Source organism: Aegilops tauschii, chromosome 3 (genome assembly GCF_002575655.3).
Source record: "Aegilops tauschii subsp. strangulata cultivar AL8/78 chromosome 3, Aet v6.0, whole genome shotgun sequence".
Classification (NCBI taxonomy): Eukaryota; Viridiplantae; Streptophyta; class Magnoliopsida; order Poales; family Poaceae; genus Aegilops; species Aegilops tauschii.
Genome location: NC_053037.3, coordinates 2,580,391 through 2,600,880, shown reverse-complemented (window position 1 = coordinate 2,600,880; position 20,490 = coordinate 2,580,391). Strand labels below are relative to the sequence as shown.

Genomic DNA, 20,490 nt, shown 5'->3' with positions numbered 1-20,490 from the left:
TTAAATCACCGGAAATACTCGGGGGACCCATAATTCAAGGGACCTAGTGCGGCGTCGTCGAACGGCCCCTGGAGGGCGTGGTAAAAATTTGAGGCCGTTCCGCAAAAGCATTCCCGGAGGTTGTGTGGAAACTAGGCCATCTCCGAGGAAAGATCTAGACCATGAGAGGGAACACATCCTGTTTCTGAAGTGGGTGTGGTGCCCGCTCCTCTGTTGGACCTGAAGCTTTTTCTGGGCTCACAAGAGTCCATTCAAAGACACGTGCCAGGTCCTCACCTTTCTCGGAATCCGCCAACCATATTCTGTGCATTTAGTGCATTTCTAGGGTTTAACACCAGAAATTCAAAATTTGCGCCGCCGCCACATAAACTCATGGACGGATAGGGCTAGATGACCCTGCATGTGGTCCTCGGTCCATGCCCACGCCTACTTGAGGCAAAACGAGTTGGGTTTTCCGGGGTTTTGCTGTTTTTTCTCTTTTGTTTTTCATCGATTTTTCTCTGTTTTCATTGGGTTTTTTTTCTTTCATTGTCTTTCTTCGGTTTTATTTATATTTTTCTTATTTTCTCTCTGTTTATTCTTTTCTTCATTTTTCTTCGGTTTTGTTTCTTTCTTTCTTGTTTTTTCGGCTTTCTTTATTTCCCCTCGTCTTTTATTGTTTTCCTATACACATTTTTTTGTATATATCTAATACATAACGTAATTAACATTTTTCAAATGTTTGATTAACATCTTTCAAATACTAGATTAATTTTTTTTCTATACACATTTATCATTTCTTGAAATACTTGATTAACATTTTCTAGATACAAATTTAACATTTTTAATACACAATCAACATTTTTTCTATACAAATTTAACATTTTTTAAATGATTGATTAATATTTTTTAAATACGTGTTCAACATTTTCTCAAATGCTTGACAACACTTTTATATACATAATAAAAAAATCATTATTTTTAATACATGTACCACATTTTTTCCATACACATTTAACATTTTCCAAATGCTTGATTACCATTTTTCAAATACTTGTTTACATTTTTCAAATTCTTGATTAATATTTTTATATACATGATAAAAAATGCATCATTGTTTTAATACATAGTCAGCATTTTTTCTATACACATTAACATTTTAAAAAATGCTTGAATAATATTTTTCAAATACTTGTTCAAAAAAATTCAAATGCTTGATTATCAATTTTTACATACATGGTCAAGAAAACTTATACATATTTTTTTATTCATTTTTCGTATACGTGATAAACATTTTTCTTTACACACTTTTAACATTTTTCAAATGTTTGGTCAACATTTTTTAAATATTTTTTATGGAGTGTTTTTTGTAATATTATGTATTTATAAATTTTTAAAGATTAAAAAGTGGAAAAAAAAAGAAAAAAAAAAGAAAACACAAAAGCTAAAAAAAGAGAAAAAGGAGGTTGTGACCTCCCTTGCTCTTTGGCCGGCCCATCTTGCTTATCTCCTTCAGCGAGGTGTCCTAGTGGCTAGTAGGCCCAACGCAACCCTGCTGAAGTTCCACCTCGTTTGCAGCCCAGCCTTCTCACCACGCGAACCGCAAGCACGACGGCGGCGACGAGGACCGACGCCGTGCGACGCCGCCGAACCCGACCGACGAGCCGGCGGAGATGCTGCTGGAGGAGCTTCTCCGCTGCCAGATCCAGGAGTGGCACCCGGCGTTCCGGCGCCACACGGTCCCCACCGCCATCATCCCGCTCCCGGCCGCCTTCCTCCGCTACCTCGCCGGCCGGCCCGCCTACCCCGGCCCCGACGGCCCCGAAGAGGGCGATCAGGGGCCGCTCCCCTTCGTGCTCCCGACGCTCACCTCCGGCCGCGCCCCCTTCCCGCCGCTCCAGGGCCACTTCCCGGACCCCGTCTCCCTCCTCGACCGCGACAACACCGACCCCCTCTTCGGCTCCGGCTCCGGCTCCGACGACGAGGGGGGCCTGCTCCCGCCCGCGTTCCCGGAGCTCGAGGCCGCGGTGGACGACGCCATCGCCGGCCTCGGCGGCGCCGCGCTCCCCAAGCTCAACTGGAGCGCGCCCAAGGACGCCGTCTTCATGGCCGCCGACGGCACCGTCCGCTGCACCTGCTTCGCCGAGGTCGCCATGCTGCTCCGCGCCTCCGACTGCGTCGCCCACGACCTCGTCTCCGCGCGCCCCTCCTGCCAGGACTTTGTGCGCGCCAAGCCTGTTCGACGGAATGCCACAGAGGGCAGTCGTGAGACCGCCAATGGTGCCGGTGTTCTGAGTGACCCCGGTGAGAACTGCAGCGAGGGAGGTGCCCGCGGCGGTGGGACTAATGCGCCGGAAGAGGATGCTGAACAAGAAAGCAGTGATGATGATGAGACTTGGGTGGACGACGGGTTCCAGTACTACCTCGCGCTCCGCAAGTGGTACCCAGGCCTCCGCCCCGAGTCAGAGTTCCGCTGCTTTGTTCGGGGGCGGAAGCTGGTCGGTGTGTCGCAGAGGGACCCGTCTGCCTACTACCCTTCGCTGCCTGGGTGGAGCGCTGAGGTGCAGCCCAAGATCGAGGATTTCTTCGAAGAATTCATCGAGCCACAGTTTGGTTCAGAGAATTACACATTTGATGTGTATGTGAGAGCCGATGGTCGGGTGAAGCTGATCGACTTCAATCCTTGGGGTGGCTATACTTTGCCACTGCTGTTCACATGGGAGGAGCTTGAGGAGGAGCAGAGAGGGGAGAACGAACTGGAGTTTCGAGTGGTGATGCAGCAGGGTGCAGTGAGGCCAGGGTTAATGACAGCAATACCGTATGATATGCTGGATTGGGGGGATGGTAGTGGCTGGGATGTGTTTCTGAAGAAGGCTGGCAATGAGCTCGACAGACAGATGGCGTCATTAGGTGTGGATTCGTAGTCACGCCCTGCTCTACAACAAGGTGCTTGAGGACTCCAGTAGGTGAACAAGTGAAGTGATGGCTCTTGGTAATGTTCCATCTGTCGAACACTATAAGTAAAAGCTTTCTTCAGATTGTAATGCAAACCTCTCTGGGCTGTTCTTTTCTCCCGTGGCTTCTGTAATGCTAGCTAGTGTTGCTAGTATGGGATTACCTCATGTTGCTTCATCTCAGTTATATCTTTAGATATTTGCAGAAACATGTTTGTAGTGGAAGTTTGTGTCTCATGGCTGAAATTTCAATGGTTCTCTTATCTCTTGAACATGAATACACCCCCTATATTTCTTTGCTGTTTCATATGTATCATCAGCTTGTATCTACCCTATTTATTTTGGCATTTCAAACTGAGGCAACGGTTTCAACCTCAAACTCTCTCCCAGTTTGAATGAAAGAGTCTTAACCTTGAACTCTTCCTCAGTTCACATTTCAACCTGGAACTCTGCAACGGTCCGGTTTAGGACCTGTACTCTTAATGCCGTTTGACTGAATTTAACGCTGGTATTCGCCATGAGGGCGGACACGCCACCCAGTTCGGGGCCCATTTGTCATTCATTCTTTCTCCGCAAACATTGCCACAAATCCAGTTGCTGATGGCACTCCTGTGAGTGAGTATATGGGACCAAAGAGTATTTATGTGAGTTCCTTGATACCCCAGTCAAAAGGGATATATTGAATAATACCGGTAGATGACCAACTTTATTCTCATCAACTTGAAATCGTCTAGGTGTTCAATACTTCAGTCTGTTCCAAGGGAAGTATCTGATTCTTGGAAGATTTGTCCCTAGCAAAGATGATGTTTTACTTTTTCTACTGTTAAACTCCTTTTACTCCTGAAACAAGTGACTGTACTAGACAGTTAAAGATCTAGTAATTTAGTTAGCTGTATACTTGCTTGTGTTATTCAATTTCTGTGAGCTACTAATCTTACCCTGTAAGGTGCTCTACTGGCTTATAGCTTATAGATAAGCCTGAAGCTATTTGAGCAACCAAACTAACAAGTCATGAGCTCCTGCCTAATTGTGGCCCATTTGCTTGCTTTGACTCTATTATGGCAGGGATGTTCTGCTATCGTTAGGCCCGGGTAAGCTAGCTGTTTGGTTCAAAGTCCTAACTTAACTGGTTAAGCTTATTTAAATAATAGGCCAAATCTTAAATTGGGCCAAATTACTTGCTTTCACTCTGTTATGACAGGGATGGCTGTTAAATGTTAAGCCCGGATAAGCTAGCTGTTTGGTTCTAACTTAACTCGCTATGCTTATATTTAACTAATAAGGCCCAAGCTTAAATTGGCCCAAACAGGCCCCATTATAATCTAGTGCCAGTAGGCATGTCATGTACGCAACACGAAGCTTACTAGTATCATGTAGTCTTTGTTTTCGAAATTCCTGACAATGTCATGTTTTATAAATTTTCTCTTTGAAGTGAATTATGATGGTTGTTTTGGTATGGTTATTGCTGAGGGTGCAATATACTTTTGTGTGCTAATTTTAACTGAAGGGTGAAAGAAGCGTTACTAGAAATGCTACCTTGGAGCTGAGGGTGCAATGTCTCAGCAATGCCTGAATCCTGATTCACTCAATAGCATTGACTTGCATGATGCACTGAATTTTCTGCCCCATAACTGAAGAATTTCAGAGCTCGTTCGTAGGATATGATGAGCTGTATCCTGCAGTCCCTGGGTGCGTGACAAGGTAGAGTTAACACTGCCTAGCGATTATTCACGAGCATATTATTACTACTGAATCCTAAGTCTTGAACAGGTTGTGTTTTGCAGGTGCATGCTTGGACCTGAACCAGAGGGGTACCTATATAAAAGTAACTGCGAACAAACATACTTGGAGACGCGTTTTGATGGCTCCACGAGGTAAAGACTCTTCACTCTTGTCTATATAAATAACCTCAGTTGCATTGCATATCCTGCTGTCAGTAGTATATATAGCCTGGACATCATTGGAATGCCGGCGTTACTCATCAGTAAGTACTGACTATTGACTAAGCTGCTTAGGGACAAGATGGTGGGTGGGTACGCGTGCCGTGGTCGGCAAAGGGGCTGCTAGCTAGCCTTGGTATCATAATCTGTAGCTGTGCAGCCATTAGAGAATTCAGATAAGAAAGAAAATCATTAGGGAATTCAGAAAGGAAGGATGAGATAGTTCAGATAAGAAAGCCACACTAGAAAATCGATCTGCCGATGCCTGGCTGCTCGAAGCATCAGCCGTCCATATCCCCCCATGCATCTGCCTGATCAACAAGGAATAGTACAGGCGTGCAGCAGTACTTGTTTACTCGAACCCTAGCATGTATGTATAATTGTAGACGTCCTTGTGTAGTCAACTAGTCACGGAGATGCCTTATTATAGTACCCTGTACGTCGTTCCCAATATGTATTCCTACAGCAGCGAGATGCACGGGGAGGAGCTAGCTCCGTCGGGTTGGGTTGGTAGGGAAAGACGATGTGGGTGCTCCGCGACTGCGTCGCACGTCCAGGGTTTATCAGTTTACTCGGGAGAGGAGGGCTTTGTTTATGCTCTTGCAATAAGTGTGACACTTGCAGTGCCGAGCTCTGCTAGCTAGGCCATGTGAAGCTTTGAGAGGCCACACCGCTCTCATTAATCAGGCCATGTACAGGGAATTTACCGGGCCGATCGTGAGCGCACGTCGAAGCTGGAGGCAGATCCTGATCCGCGTGAGATGTCCACGGAGTGTTTATCCTGCGCGTCGCCCGGCACAAGATATTCTTTAAGGTACGTGTGAATAACAACCGATTTCCCATGTGCGTAGGATATGCATGGATGGATGCTTCCTCTCAGTTAATTGCATGTCTGCATTTGGTCCAGTAGCTTTGAGCCACGTTTACGATGACTCGGTCTGAAGAACATATATCTATACAATTCTACATTGGTACCAGCTGGTTTTGTTAAGCCTGCGGCGAATTGCTGCGTGCAACTGCTGGTGATCTGCATTAGTCGCTGATAAAGCTAAAGTTTCTGTCGATGCAAAAATCAGATTGCGGTGAAAACAAGAACTTATAATTCCCTGCGATTTGAAGTAGTAGGGGGATAGTTTCTTGTTTTCACTGTAACCATTATTGGTGCTGTGCTAGCAGTAGCAGGTACCTAAACCCTGACCAATATTTGTGAACCTACATATAGAAGAAACATGTACTCGTACGGCGTACGGCCGATCAATTATATATATACCAAGGAAATAATTGAAGTTACATACCCTACAAGAACCTACACATATTTTTGCTTGGCTGCCTTACACATGGGCTAGCTATAGCTTAGCTAGCCATGGCAATGAAGGTTCCCCAGCAAGCTTGTTTCATGCATGCTAAGCCTGAATTGAATTGAATACAAGCTTGTCACAACGTCATCACCACCTAGCTCCTCCCCTTGTTTAAACTTAACTAATGTAAACAGCATCAACTTGGCCTTGAATGCCACGTGAAGAGAGAGCCCGGGTGCGGAGGAGTGTAGATTATGTGGCACTGGAACATGGGGGGAGGGGGTTAGCTCCACTTCTACTACTACTAAATCACCTTACTTAGCTGAGCATAACAAGGGAATTAATCATGGGTCCACTGCTGTCTGTCTCCCTCTTAGCACTTGACCCCATATTCCACTGACAGCTCAAGACCTTGCTGGCTCATTAAGCTCTGCACACTAGCGCCTACTCGATTAAGAAACCCCTCACTCTATATAAGTAGCCGCATGCTTGCACGTCTCATGCATTGACAGAGCTCAGCTAGCTACCTGCCAAGAGCTGCCCTGAACCCTAGCTAGTAGTAGCTTCCCGGAACACCGTCACCAGTAGCTCGATCTCACCTAGGTAGCTAGGGAACAGTGACACAGAGCAGCAAGCTGCCTAGCCTAGCTAGCCAATGGCGTGCAAGCGGGCCACCACGCGGGAGCTCCGGGCGATGTACGACGACGAGCCCTCCTCCATGTCCCTCGAGCTCTTCGGCTACCACGGCGTGGTCGTCGACGGCGACGATGAGGACGACGACACCGCCACCGCCCTCCCCCAGCTCTCCTTCGTCGATAACTTCAAAGGCGGGTGCGGGTCGGCAGCGGCGGACTACTACAGCTGGGCGTACAACGCCTCCGGTGGGACGCCGGGCGCCTCCTCCAGCTCCACCTCTTCGGTGCTCAGCTTTGAGCATGCCGGCGGTGCCGGTCATCAGCTGACTTATAACGCCGGCACAGGCGACGATGACTGCGCGCTCTGGATGGACGGCATGGCCGACCATCAGCATGGCGCTGCCAAGTTTGGGTTCATGAACCCAGGGTCGGCCGATGTCGTCCCGGAAATCCAGGAGAGCAGCATCAAGCAGCCGGCCAAGTCTGCGCAGAAGCGCGCGAGCTCGGTAAATACCTACATCAGATCTTTCCCGTACATTCATATGAGAATATGTTGTTACCTACGCAAACTTTGCATCAGATCTATTTAAGTGAATAATCTGATCTGTGTTTATCTGTGAAGGGCGGTGAGGCGCAAGCGGCGGCGAAGAAGCAGTGTGGAGGAGGCAGGAAGAGCAAGGCCAAAGTTGTGCCTACCAAGGACCCTCAGAGCGCCGTTGCAAAGGTACATACAAGCAGCATGAGTTCAACTTCTCCCTATTTTTGTGGTGAATGATTCTTTGCGTGGCGAGGAAATTGCTTCGATCGAAACCAAACTAATCCAAGTTACTCCATCGATCATCTCTGTGTAGGTCCGAAGAGAGCGCATCAGCGAGAGGCTCAAAGTTCTGCAGGATCTGGTGCCCAACGGCACGAAGGTGCGCACCATGATTCCTCCTCATGCACACCATGCATGCTTTAGCACAGTTTTTTCTGTCAAAATGTTCTGGTCATCAGTTGCTAATTTTGTGGATGAAACCAACTCGTGTAGGTGGACATGGTCACCATGCTCGAGAAGGCAATCACCTATGTCAAGTTCCTGCAGCTGCAAGTCAAGGTATGCGATCGATCGGTCATCGTTACATCGACTACTAGTTCTTCAACCCTTGGATGATCGATCTACAGTCCGATGACGTCTGATCTGCAATGTATAACTTGGTCCACGCATAATCGGCATCTATATATGCAGGTCTTGGCGACCGACGAGTTCTGGCCGGTGCAAGGAGGGAAGGCCCCGGAGCTCTCCCAAGTGAAGACCGCCCTGGACGCCATCCTGTCCTCTCAGCAGCAACCCTAGGCAATTTCATCCATCCATGTTGAATTTTATCAAAGTTTTAGATTGATCGCGCCGCGTGTAAGATCAGAAAAGAAAAGAGAGCACAAGCAGCTCTGTGAACATTCATACATGGCAGTCATGATGGATGATCATGTTTTTGTTTCACTCCTTTTATAAGTAGAAGATCAAATCCCCTTGATCCGTGTATTGGAGTCTGAAGCTCTGATCACTGTAACTAGACCAATCAGACGTAGGCGAGCATGATGTTTCACAGCTTGGTGAAACCTAGACAGGGTCCCGCCACCGGGGGCAAGTACAATAAAATTGTTTCTGCTGAAACACAAAATCCTGAAAACAAATGAACTTTTTCTGAAAATAAACTTACTATTTCTTCTTTAGTCCCATAGAATTCTACTCTGTCCGATCTGTATTACTTGTCGTACCTTTAGTACAGCGACAAGTAATATGGATCGGAGGGAATAGAAGACTGAACTACATGGATTTGGATCAAAGGGTAGTACTCCCTCCATTCCAAAATAAGTGACTCAAGTTTGTACTAACTTTGTACTAAATGAATTGTACCCAGAGGCTTATTGAGTGCAAACCAATCTTTATATTAGTGAAGGAAAATCCTAAGGATCCAAATTCTCTAGAATTCCTATGAGGCTCCTTCCAATCAAAGGAGCACTCAATCTTGAATCGGCAACCGAGATCAAAGCACTTGGAATTGATCTTGTCAAGGGAGTAGCAATGCATGCATGCATGATCGTGCAACCCTTACTAGTATTATGTTTCCTCTTAAACTTTCAACCGGGTCTAGATCGAGATTGGCAAATATTTCTTAGGGATCTTAATTAACTGGAGACAAAGTAAATCACCACAAAATTTATATGGAGAGGAGAATGTACTATGTGTTCTGGGCACCACAGATTTTCTGCCACGAACATTGATAGCGCAGCATCGTCATCGATCAGAGATCGTGCGGCTACTTGTGTTTTTTCTCAAGTCAAACAGTTTTGTAATGCAACTGGAATTAATTGCAGTTAGTGCGTGATTAGAGGAGGATGGAGACAAATCCTAGGATGCTTTTGATGATGCCATCATGTTGCAATGGAGTGGAGACACAATTTCTCAGCAGCAACTAAAAATGGCATTAAAACAACTAAAACTGCCGTCACTTTGTAGAATCCGCACAAGAATATACAGTAAGAGTTCAATTCCACTTCTTACCCCTTATTTGTGCCATGCGTCAAAAGTTACCCGATTAAAAATATGTTCTATTCCGGATCAAAAGAAATATATGTTCTATTTTTACTGTTTGTCATATGCATCATTTCCACATGTTACCATATTTAACAAGTTTCTCCACATCACACAACAACCTCATATGTGGAAATTTCCTCGATGCAATTCCACAAATAAATCCCTTAATCTTAGGAAAACCAGGTCTCGCCTATTTTAATTTTAAACTGAGTGGTACTTGCTCTAAAAGAACACTTAAAACCATACTTGAATTTTTTTAGTGTTTTTTTTTTGTTTGGATTCTTTAGATGTTCTTGAATCCCAGATTCACAATTTCATTGAATTTATTAGTTATTTTAAAATTGCCTTCAACTTCTTTTGTGGATACAATAGATAAAAAACTATAGAACTTACATTAAAGCTACTCCTTTTTGGAACAAGTACCCCTCAAGGTGGAGTTAAAACTAATAACCAAGTTCCAATGATTTGTGATGAGCTGACACATGGGTCTGATAAGTGGTCTCGAGATGTCAGGATGGGGAAGGCTTGTAAAATGACACAAATATATGGAATAATGCACAACTATAGGGTAAAAAGACGAAGAACAACTTGAACGGGGTAATCTTTATTCATTAACAGCTCGGCACAAATAGGAGTTGAAAAGTGGAATTTACTCAAATATAAGTGTAGAGATTTCTTTTCCCCATTCCAGCGGGAATTGAATTGTTTTCTGTTGATTGCTGTGTTCCAAACTATCCCGCGGCTCTTGTAAACCACATAGAAGATGATCAGAAATAATTGAAATACTTGATAAAGAAAGTTGAGAACTGAGCGAAGGAAGCATCCAGATGATATCATAAAGTAAAAAACAACTTTCCCACAAAAACAAATTTAGCAAATGAGTTGCCAATCTAAACTCACCCTCATTTGAGAATAGTAAACTGAAACTATGCATGGTTAATTGTCACTTTCTAAAGTTCACGTGAGAATTTAAGGAAAATATGTGCAGGCAGCAATGATGATCTTTTGCGGTAAAAAAATGATGAACTTTATCTTGTGGTGCACATAGATCTGACATAATTTAAATGTTGGATGAAGAAACTTGAGAACTCAATGAACAAAAAAAAAGAGCCCATTAAGTGCTCTAAAATGCTTCTGAATAAAAGAAAGAGATTGTAGCTGACCATCCAACCTATTAATGTTAAGTGCACGATAACGCATCATCAGATGCTTGACATGTGGAACCGACTGTCATTAACATCACCCATCACGAGATAACCGATCTGATTATGATAAACAATGTCGTTGAAATGCTGCTAATCCCTAATCAGTGTGGTATAATGATGGCCAGGAAGGCAGGAAATGATGCAGGGAGATGCTGTGTCATGCAACTGGTCGGTGCCTTGAATGCAGAAAATAAAAACAGTGATCATATCATGTGGTCCTAAGATCTACAGATTTCTAGGTTCCAATCGTGCAAAACCAAGGTCAGATCACGGTTTCGGCCATGTGACAACTCCATTACTCTAGTTGTTGACAATGGGTGCAATATGCAATATAATGTGGTACAAGCCAAACAAATCAGAATGAAGATCCAAGCATGGCTGCCATGAATCAAAGTCAACACTGTCCCATGATTTTAGCTCCACAAGATGTTTCGTTTCCCTAGGAAAATACGAATCGATTGATGTTTCATGCATCATATCTCAACAATTTGGGACACTACAAGAAATATTTTACCAGCAGTTTATACCACACATTTTCCCTCACAAAAAATATTTTACCAGCAGTTTCCCACGCATTTTCACTTGCAAAAATATTTACTGGCAGTTTTGTGCTTTGGAGGTTCTAAAACATAGGTGTCATGTGTGTGTTTCTGTGGGCATGGCAGTCTGTCCTGTGTGAGGTCACATTCCAGCAGAATAAAATCTAAAGATTCTTGCACACCATCTAGTACTTTATGCAGTATTCTCATTTCCCAGTCCATTCCCATGTGACTTTCGAGCATAAATCTTAAAATTTAAAACCATCAATACCGAGAATTCATGGCACCCCATGTCATAAAAAAATTGATTGAACCGCTGCCAAGGAGACGTGAGGAGCATTACGGCATTACCTTCCTCGCAAACTTCAAGTTGCTTTCTCTCCTCTGCAACAACAAAAATAATCAATAAAATCACATGAATTTAATGCACATAACTTGCCCATCTATTTCTTTTATTCTCTTGTTTTCTTCAGAATCAGATGCCCATCTTGTTTGGCAGCACACCATTGATATAGTTTTGGACTGAACTCTAGCAAAGTAATAATACTGCGATCAAAAAAACTGAAGCAAACTGCCTAGAGAATTACACCATTATAGAATCAAGGGCAGTAAAAGGACTCCTCTGATCACATGAAGGGACATGTATCTTCCTTTTAAGCCATCTTCACAGGAAACAAACCTGAATTGCATTGTTGCTCCTGATTACGATGACTTTCAAGGTACTTACATGTCATGATTCTGAAAACACAGGCTGCTCACCATAATTCTGACTATGAGATTTTGTGCAGAGACTACAAACAAACCCGCATTTGCAGCTTAGATGAACTATTTACATGATGAGAACCTATGGTACATGAAACAGATGCCACCGAACTAATCTAGGATCCTGAGTTTCTGACCATTTATTCCTCAAGAAGACTCTGGACCATTCACAGCATCAGGAGCAGTAGCAGACTCGATTAATCTCTCGAAATCAATAATTGTCGACTGAAAATTGAACTGATACCCACTTTGCATCCACGATTTTATACACATTGTAGCCTGCATGCTACTAAGAGGAAGGCAGTACTGCTGCTTGTGGATACTGTCCCCTTTGCTTGTGAACAGTTCTTCAGGATCCAAGGAGGTCCCTTGGATTGCCAAAAAGTCACGGGCCATCAAAGAGAGCCGTGGGTAACGGGAGGAGTGCCCCCTCCACCATTCAAGAGCATCAGTGGAAATCGGTGCGGGGGGCTCCGCAAGATACTGAGTGAGCTCATCAGCGGCAGTGCTCATGCTGACACGACGGCGTTTACGAATAATCTCTTCGGCGAAGGAGAACGCGCCACCATCCTCGGTGTTGTCTTGTTGGGTGCTGTAGCCATTTCTGGGAGCTTGGAAGATGCTGCTGTAGTCTCTGACAAAATGGTCCCTTGCATCCTCCAAGTTGCTGGTGGAGTTGAGGGCGTCAGGGATGAGCTCCCCTTTGATCCTTGGATCAAGAATCGCGGCCGTGAAGGTGTAGATGTTGTAAGCTTGAGATGTGAAGTCACGAGCCGTCTTGGACATGTCTCTGGCGATTTTCTCAAACAATTTCTGGTGGCTGCTGTCATGGCAGACATTGATCAACTCAAAGACATGGTCCATGAAGAAGAAGACCAACCCAACAGTTGGTAATTTGCAAGTACAAAGGTTGGTCGTAGTTTTATAGAATGGCTCAAGGTACGAATGCAATGAATTCACCACTGACTTCTCCTCGTCACTCAGAACCCAGTCCCTCGGCCCAAAAATGTCTTGAAACTTCTTGATGGTGTTATCCATCGCATTAGGGGCCTGAAGAAAAAAAAACCTTAAAAAACGTGAGCAAAAGAACTAACAACCGTGATGGAAAATAAGATGTAGGCATGGACTGTACAGTACCTTCTTTACTATGTCGAGCACATTGTAATTGCCGTTCCAGTTTGCCGAATGATCAAGAGGGAATTTACATGGGCCTTCTTGGTAAACTTCAGTCCAGTGCTTAAAATCCACCAACATCTCCTGGTTCGAATTGGTCTCAAGGATAAACTCGCGGGCCTTGGACAATACAGGCTTCACATTTTGCAGGCCATCCTCTATGATAACCTCTAGCGCCTTTGCGGCACAGGGGATGTAGCAGAAGGGGAGCTTCCGGGACTCGAGCTCCCGCCTGAGCTCTTCACAGGCATGGATAGCATGCTGGCTGTTATTGTGCGTGCAAGCAAGGATTTTCAAGTCAATGTTAAAATCCTGCAAGACAGCCAACAGAACTCGCAGAATGTCAGCACCGGTACAGTGGCACCGAACCCGGCACACGTCAAGCAGGAGTTTCTGCGAGACCCAGGTCTCGTCGATCCAGTGGCACTTGACAGACAGGTACACTATCTGCTCGTAGGAAGTCCAGAACTCAAGGGAGATGGACAGCCGGGACCTGACGCGCTGCAGGGACGCCTTGACATCCTCCTTCATGCTCTTGAACACCTGAAGGGTGATCTCCTGAGCCTTCTCCTTCGGCCAGAGCCTGACGGCCGGGTTCAGGTACCTGCAGCTGTCGACAAACGAGCTGTCCTCGAGGGTGGAGGGCGGGAAGGAGGAGCCGATGAGCCACCGAAGGAGCAACCAGTTGACGTAGTCGACGTCCACCGCCGGCTTCGCGCTAGGCTGAGCGCGGACGGCCCGCGCTTTGGCCTGAGCCTGAACAGACTGAACCTGAACTTGTGCTTGCGACTGAGGCTGAGGTTGCGGGTGAGCTCGCGCCGGGGCCTGCGGCTTCTTGCTCCTGGCAAACATGCCGGAGATGGCGCTCTGGGCAGGGTCGCCCTGCAGGTGCAGGTGGTGGTCGGCGAGCTGGTCGTAGCCCGGGTGCCGGTTGTTCAGGTGCTTCCCCAGATTGCCTGCATCACAATTGGAACCGATGTGAAAGGGATTTTAGTTAGTATTTCCTCCCTCCGGTGATCCGGTCACAAATATAAGATGTTTTGGATATTTGAATATGAACTACATACGCATTGAAATGAGTGAACAAACACGCTGAAACGTGTCTACATACATCCGATTCAGAAAAAAGTTTGTACTGCCTCCGCCCCTAATTACTTGTCTTAGATTTGTCTAGATACATATGTTCTAAAGTTGGAAATATGGTCTAAAGTACAGTAATCAATGCGCAGACTAGACGGTGTTCTTGCTGCGTTCTGAGGATTTCATTCAGTAAAAAAAAGATTGGGTTTTTGGGCCATGGGGTGTGCGCTTGCGGCTTGCTTACCGGTGGCGGTGGTGAGGCAGTAGGTCTTGCCGCAGAGGCGGCAGGCGCGGGAGCGGCCGTCGGCGGCGGTGTCGAAGAAGGCGAGGTAGAGCGACTTCATGGTCTTCTTCTTCCTGGGCCTGGCGGCCTCCGCGCCGTCGCCGGCGGCCGGCAGGAGGGTCATGTCAGCCATCCCGGTCGGTCGACGGGGCGCGGCAAGATTGGAGCCGGCGGCGGCGGGCGGGGCGGGGAGCCGAGCCGCCGACGACGGGAGGGGGAGGGCGGAGCCGATCTGGGCGGGTGGGGAGCTAGGGTTTGGTTTGGGCTCGGGCTCGGGCTCGGGCTCGAGCTTGGTGGCCGGGGTCTGGGTCGGAACCAAGGGGCGGCTCGAACACCAGCCGGCTCCCTCAGCAGCTGGCGCGCGCGTGCGTGCGAGCTGACCGTCGCCAATCTTTTTTCTATTTTTAACACAAGACAAAAATCCATGTCATTTTCGGCAGTCAATTAAAAGGAACGGAGGAGCTTAAACTGTTATAAACCCTAGCACATTACCATCGCGGAATATGACAGCAACACCACTCGCCACCGGCACGGGCACCGGCCAACCTAGCTACTGACACACGTCGACTACAACTTCGACCTCGACGGCAAGGTACGCAAGGGGGAGAACACGGGGCTCGCGCCGACCGAGCCCTCCGCAAACAGCCATCGAGCGCTACCTGGACTCGCTTCGTCGTAGCTTCGACTCCACGACAACGACAAAGAGAGCCAACAATTAATGGAAGGGCATGTTGGATTCCCGGATAGCCGATTACTGAAGCCCAAGTTGCGGCCTAAACTCATCTCAAAGTCATCGTAGCTGCCAAATAGGCCTCGGCGGCGTCTGACATATCCCTCCAAGGCCAGAGGGGGGGAGACAATTCCATGTGATGCTTTTGAGAAAACTCCAAACACCAAGTTGCTTTTGCTCCGTCCCTTCTCGTGGCATGTACGAAATTTTGCTTCTTTATTCTTTGAAAAGCCAACTTGAGAGGCGGGTTCTGGAAAACCCATAAACTCGGGAAAGTTTTTTAAGGGGAAACTTTTCATTTCGGATCGAATTTGTTCGTTTTGCAATCCAGTGTTGTTTATTACAAGCTAAATAAACGGATGTTGAACTCACAAGCGTGCATGTATCACTACGCCAATGAATTAATGCGTAGACTAGACGGTGTTCTTGATGTGTAACATTAAGTAAAAAAAGGATTGGGGGTTGGGTGTGTGCTCTGCTTACTGGTGGCGGTGCTGAGGCAATATGTCTTGTTGCAGAGCCTACAGGCACGGTTCTTGCCGTCGGCGGCGGTCTCAAAGAAGGTGAGGTAGAGTGACGTCATGGTCTTCTTCTTCTTGGGACTCGCGGCTCCTCCTCCAACCTCCGCGCCGTCCCTAGTGACCGGCAAGAGGGGTATATCAGCCATCCCGACTAGTCGATGGGTGGAAAAATTGGAACCGGTTCTCCGATTCAATTTCCTCTCCTCTCCTCTGCTCTGCCTTGCACCGTGGCGAGCCGGCGGCGGGGAGCCGAGCCACCGAGGATGGGAGGGGGAGGCGGGGCCGGGTTGGGATTGGGGCTAGGAGGCGGAACCAAGGAAGACGGCATGGCGCCGATGGGGCGGGGGAGGAGGGGGTGGCTTATAGCCAGGGTTTGGGCTCGGGCTCAGGCTTGGTGGTTGAGGTTTGGTTTGGAAGGGGGCGGCACGAACGCCAGCTCCCTAGCAGCCAGTGCGTGTGAGTTGGCAGGCACTAATCTTGTTTCTATTTTTATAACAAGACAAGAAAAACATGCCTTTTTGTCAATTAAAAAAATTGATCCTAAACGGTCACATACCCTGCCACATCACCGTCACGGAATATGAAGCAAAAAAACTCGCCGCTAGCTGGCCTGGCTACCAAACACGCGCCAACGACATCTTTGATTTCGATGACAAGGCTTGCGCCAACCGAGTGCTCCGCAAATGACCATCGAGCACGTGTCGATGTCGCCATCTGGGCTCGTTCCATCACAGATGAACTTGAAAGTTTATATACAAGTCCAGAAATGTTGGCATCCATTCATTTCCTCTTCTTTGACGGTCGTTGGGCATGATCGCCTCTAGATCATGCCCAGCGACAGTGTGAAGATCGGGAAAAGGATCTTGGGCGGTGGGATGTCGCGAAAATCATAGAGCACTCCCCCCCCCCCACCCCCCACACACACACCTTATGTTCGAGTGTCGGGGGGAGGCAATGCCCCCCTCACCTGTGTGTCACCGTGCTATATTTATGTATTATTTGTTTACATCACTTGATGAACGCGGTTTTTTACCATCTGGTCCCATTCACAAAGGAAATCTCATCCACTCTCTCACCCCCCCGCCCCACCCTTATAAGGACAGATTGCCAAACTCACCAAAGACGTACACAAAGCGGCCAACTAGAAGCTGAGGCAACGAAGGCTAGTGTCGTCAACGAGATGGTAAAAAACCGCGTCTCAACGCAACTCACAAGTAGCACTGCACATGGTGGTAAAGCTCATAAGAACATGAAAACATATTAGACTGAAACAATGGACAAGCAAATGTAATCTACCTAACTCTAGCAACCATGAAAGACTAGTTAACTTAGGACTATCAGGGCTTTTCCCCCACCTTATGTTAGAGCGCTGGAGGGGGACATTGGCCCCCTCCCCTGTGTGTCACCGTTCTATATTTATGTATTATTTGTTTACAATTGATGGACGTGGTTTGTTACCATCTCGTTCCGTTCACAGCGAAAATCTCACCCGTCCTTTCGCCCATTGAGATGAGTGTTGCATGCAGACCCGGACGAGGTGGGTCAGAAGGCTGCTCTTGACGCTAGGGTTGCCAACCACGACCAGCAGATCGCCAACCGTTGTGTCTAGAAATAACAACATCATGTGAATTGATATGTCTAGAAATAGGTTTTTAGTGTTTGAGACCGAACAAAAGTCCTTCTGGTTCCATACTCTAAGTTCTAGGCAAATGGTAACAAAGCGGCGTATTAGCCATTCCCGTTCTTAAGTACGCTGAAGGCGGAAACAAAGTGCTCAATAAATATCATGTATATAGAGTGCTTGATTCCATCGTGTTTTATTAATTAAGTATCAGTCCCGCTTAATCAAAGTCCCATTTGAATCCTAGATCCAAGTGTTCAATACACGGAACTTGTCTAAGTCATTTAGTCTCGGACCAAGTACCCGATAAAATGGTAGTAAAGTGCATGATTGAGTTAGAGCCCCTAACTCGGGATTGTCTACCTTCTTGTAAAGTCATATGAAATGTTGCAACAAAGCACTAAAAACATTTATGGGAAATGATGCCATAGGGACTACTTGTAGTTTACAACACTGGTTAAAGTCCTTTTTTCATAGTCATCAAGTAAATTCCATGTTGGATGGAAGTGCTTCGTAATTTCCCCATGCAATTTGTGTGAAGAAAACAACAACATCATGTCAAGTGCTAAAGTTCTTCCGGTTCGATACCCTAAGTACCGGGCAAGCGGAAAGAAATGCACTAGTAAATACTCTCTCTCTCTGTGACGCCCCCGATTTGACCGTACACTAATCATGCACGCAAATGTGTACGATCAAGATCAGGGACTCACGGGAAGATATCACAACACAACTCTACAACATAAATAAGTCATACAAGCATCATAATACAAGCCAGGGGCCTCGAGGGCTCGAATACAAGTGCTCGATCATAGACGAGTCAGCGGAAGCAACAATATCTTAGTAAAGACATAAGTTAAACAAGTTTGCCTTAAGAAGGCTAGCACAAACTGGGATACAGATCGAACGAGGCGCAGGCCTCCTGCCTGGGATCCTCCTAACTACTCCTGATCGTCGTCAGCGGGCTGCACGTAGTAGTAGGCACCTCCAGTGTCGTAGGAGTCGTCGTCAATGGTGGCGTCTGGCTCCTGGACTCCAGCATCTGGTTGTGACAACCAGATAGAAAGGAAAAGGGGGAAAAGAGGGAGAGAAGCAACCGTGAGTACTCATCCAAAGTACTCGCAAGCAAGGAGCTAGACTACATATGCATGGGTATATGTGTAAAGGGGCATATCAGTGGACTGAACTGCAGAATGCCAGAACAAAAGGGGGATAGCTAGTCCTGTCGAAGACTACGCTTCTGGACATCTCCATCTGGCGCATGTAGAAGAGAGTAGATTGAAGTCCTCCAAGTAGCATCGCATAGCATAATCCTACCCGGCGATCCCCTCCTCGTCGCCCTGTTAGAGAGAGATCACCGGGTTGTATCTGGCACTTGGAAGGGTGTATTTTATTCAGTATCCAGTTCTAGTTGTCATAAGGTCAAGGTACAACTCCGGGTCGTCCTTTTACCGAGGGACACGGCTATTCGAATAGATAAACTTCCCTGCAGGGGTGCACCACATAACCCAACACGCTCGATCCCATTTGGCCGGACACACTTTTCTGGGTCATGCCCGGCCTCGTAAGATCAACGCGTCGCAGCCCCACCTAAGCACAACAGAGCGGTCAGCACGCCGGTCTAACCCTATGCGCGCAGGGGTCTGGGCCCATCGCCCTATGCACACCTGCACGTTGCGTACGCGGCCGGAAGCAGACCTAGCCTAGTGGCGTTCCAGTCCAATCCGGCGCGCGCCACTCAGTCGCTGACGTCACGAAGGCTTCGGCTGATACCACGACGCCGGGATACCCACAACTACTCCCGCGTAGATGGTTAGTGCGTATAGACCAAATGGCCAGACTCAGATCAAATACCAAGATCTTGTTAAGCGTGTTAAGTATCCGCGAACGCCGACCAGGGCCAGGCCCACCTCTCACCTAGGCGGTCTCAACCTGCCCTGTCGCTCCGCCACAAAGATCCACTTGCGGGTACTCCTACGAGCCGACCCGACTTTAGTCATCACATGTGTCATGTATGTAGTATATAAGTATATACCCGTGATCACCGCCCAGGTGATCACGGCCCGATAGTATAGCACAGCAGACGGACAAGAATGTAGGGCCACTGATGGAAATCTAGCATCCTATACTAAGCATGTAGGATTGCAGGTAAAGGTATCAACAGTAGTAGCAAGGATAGGCTATGCATCAGGATAGGATATCGAAAAGCAGTAACATGCTACACTACTCTAATGCAAGCAGTATAGAGAAGAATAGGCGATATCTGGTGATCAAGGGGGGGCTTGCCTGGTTGCTCTGGCAAGTAGGAGGGGTCGTCGACTCCGTAGTCGAACTGGGCAGCAGCAGTGTCGGTCTCGTAGTCTACCGGAGAGAAGAGGGGGAAGAAACAGTAAATACAATGCAAACATAAGCATGACGATGCGTGACATGACAATGAGCGGTGCTAGGTGTGTCCTAACGCGACAGTAGGTGGTACCGGCGAAGGGGGGGAACATCCGGGAGGTATTCCCGATGTTTCGCGTTTTCGGACAGATGGACCGGAGGGGGAAAGTTGCGAGTTCGATAGGTTAGGAAGGTGTGGTGGACGAACGGACTGCATATCCGAATTCGTCTCGTCGTTCTGAGCAACTTTCATGTTGAAAATATTTTAATCCGAGTTACGGATTAAAAGATATGATTTTCTAAAGATTTTATTAATTTCCGGAATTTAATTAATTATTTAATTTAATTCGAAATTTGGATTTATGACATCAGCATGATGTCATGCTGACATCAGCAGTCAACAGGGGTTGACTAAGTCAAACTGACATGTGGGTCCAGTGGGACCCACCTGTCATTCTCTGTTTAGGTTAATTAGTGCTTAGCTAAATAATTACTGTTTAATTAAATTAAACAGGATTAATTAACTTAATTAATTTAGTTAATTAATTAATTAATTAACTTAAATTAAACAGGATTAATTAACTTGAAATTATTTTTATTTTTATTTTCTTTATTTATTTATTTTTATTACTTAATTTATTATTATTATTATTAATTTATTTTATTTTTATTTTTATTTAAAAACCGCTCTGGGGCGCTGGGGCCCGTTTGTCATTGGGCCAGGGGGTCGGGCCCAGTGGCCAGTGGCTCAGGTGGGGCAAGGCCCACCTGGCAGTGGCCCAGCGGGGGGGGGGGGGCGATGCGGGTGCGGGT

The 20,490-nt window shown here is 46.7% G+C and overlaps 3 protein-coding genes across 4 annotated transcripts; 2 read left to right on the top strand and 1 right to left on the bottom strand.

Moving 5' to 3' along the window:
- The first annotated feature begins 1,520 nt into the window (after window positions 1-1,520).
- Window positions 1,521-3,196, top strand: LOC109771875 (uncharacterized). The gene has a single exon (XM_020330568.4). It carries the CDS (start codon window positions 1,653-1,655, stop codon window positions 2,901-2,903), a length of 1,251 nt encoding a protein of 416 aa, XP_020186157.1. The 5' UTR covers window positions 1,521-1,652; the 3' UTR covers window positions 2,904-3,196.
- Window positions 3,197-5,571: 2,375 nt separating this feature from the next.
- LOC109771912 (uncharacterized) lies at window positions 5,572-8,467 on the top strand. Its single transcript, XM_040403148.3, has 5 exons — window positions 5,572-7,312; window positions 7,429-7,530; window positions 7,658-7,723; window positions 7,837-7,902; window positions 8,035-8,467. Exons 1-5 carry the CDS (start codon window positions 6,827-6,829, stop codon window positions 8,140-8,142), a joined length of 828 nt encoding a protein of 275 aa, XP_040259082.1. The 5' UTR covers window positions 5,572-6,826; the 3' UTR covers window positions 8,143-8,467.
- A 3,287-nt stretch (window positions 8,468-11,754) lies between these two features.
- On the bottom strand, window positions 11,755-15,969 carry LOC109771884 (putative AC transposase). 2 transcript variants are annotated; one of them, XM_045234500.2, is made up of 3 exons: window positions 15,640-15,969; window positions 13,028-14,019; window positions 11,755-12,940 (listed from the first exon to the last, which is right to left on the bottom strand). In XM_045234500.2, the coding sequence occupies exons 1-3, from the start codon at window positions 15,821-15,823 to the stop codon at window positions 12,038-12,040; spliced, it is 2,079 nt and encodes a 692-aa protein (XP_045090435.1). In that variant the 5' UTR covers window positions 15,824-15,969; the 3' UTR covers window positions 11,755-12,037. The 2 variants fall into 2 exon arrangements, with proteins under 2 accessions (XP_045090435.1, XP_020186165.1); XM_020330576.4 differs by lacking the exon at window positions 15,640-15,969 and adding an exon at window positions 14,388-14,720.
- Window positions 15,970-20,490: the final 4,521 nt, after the last annotated feature.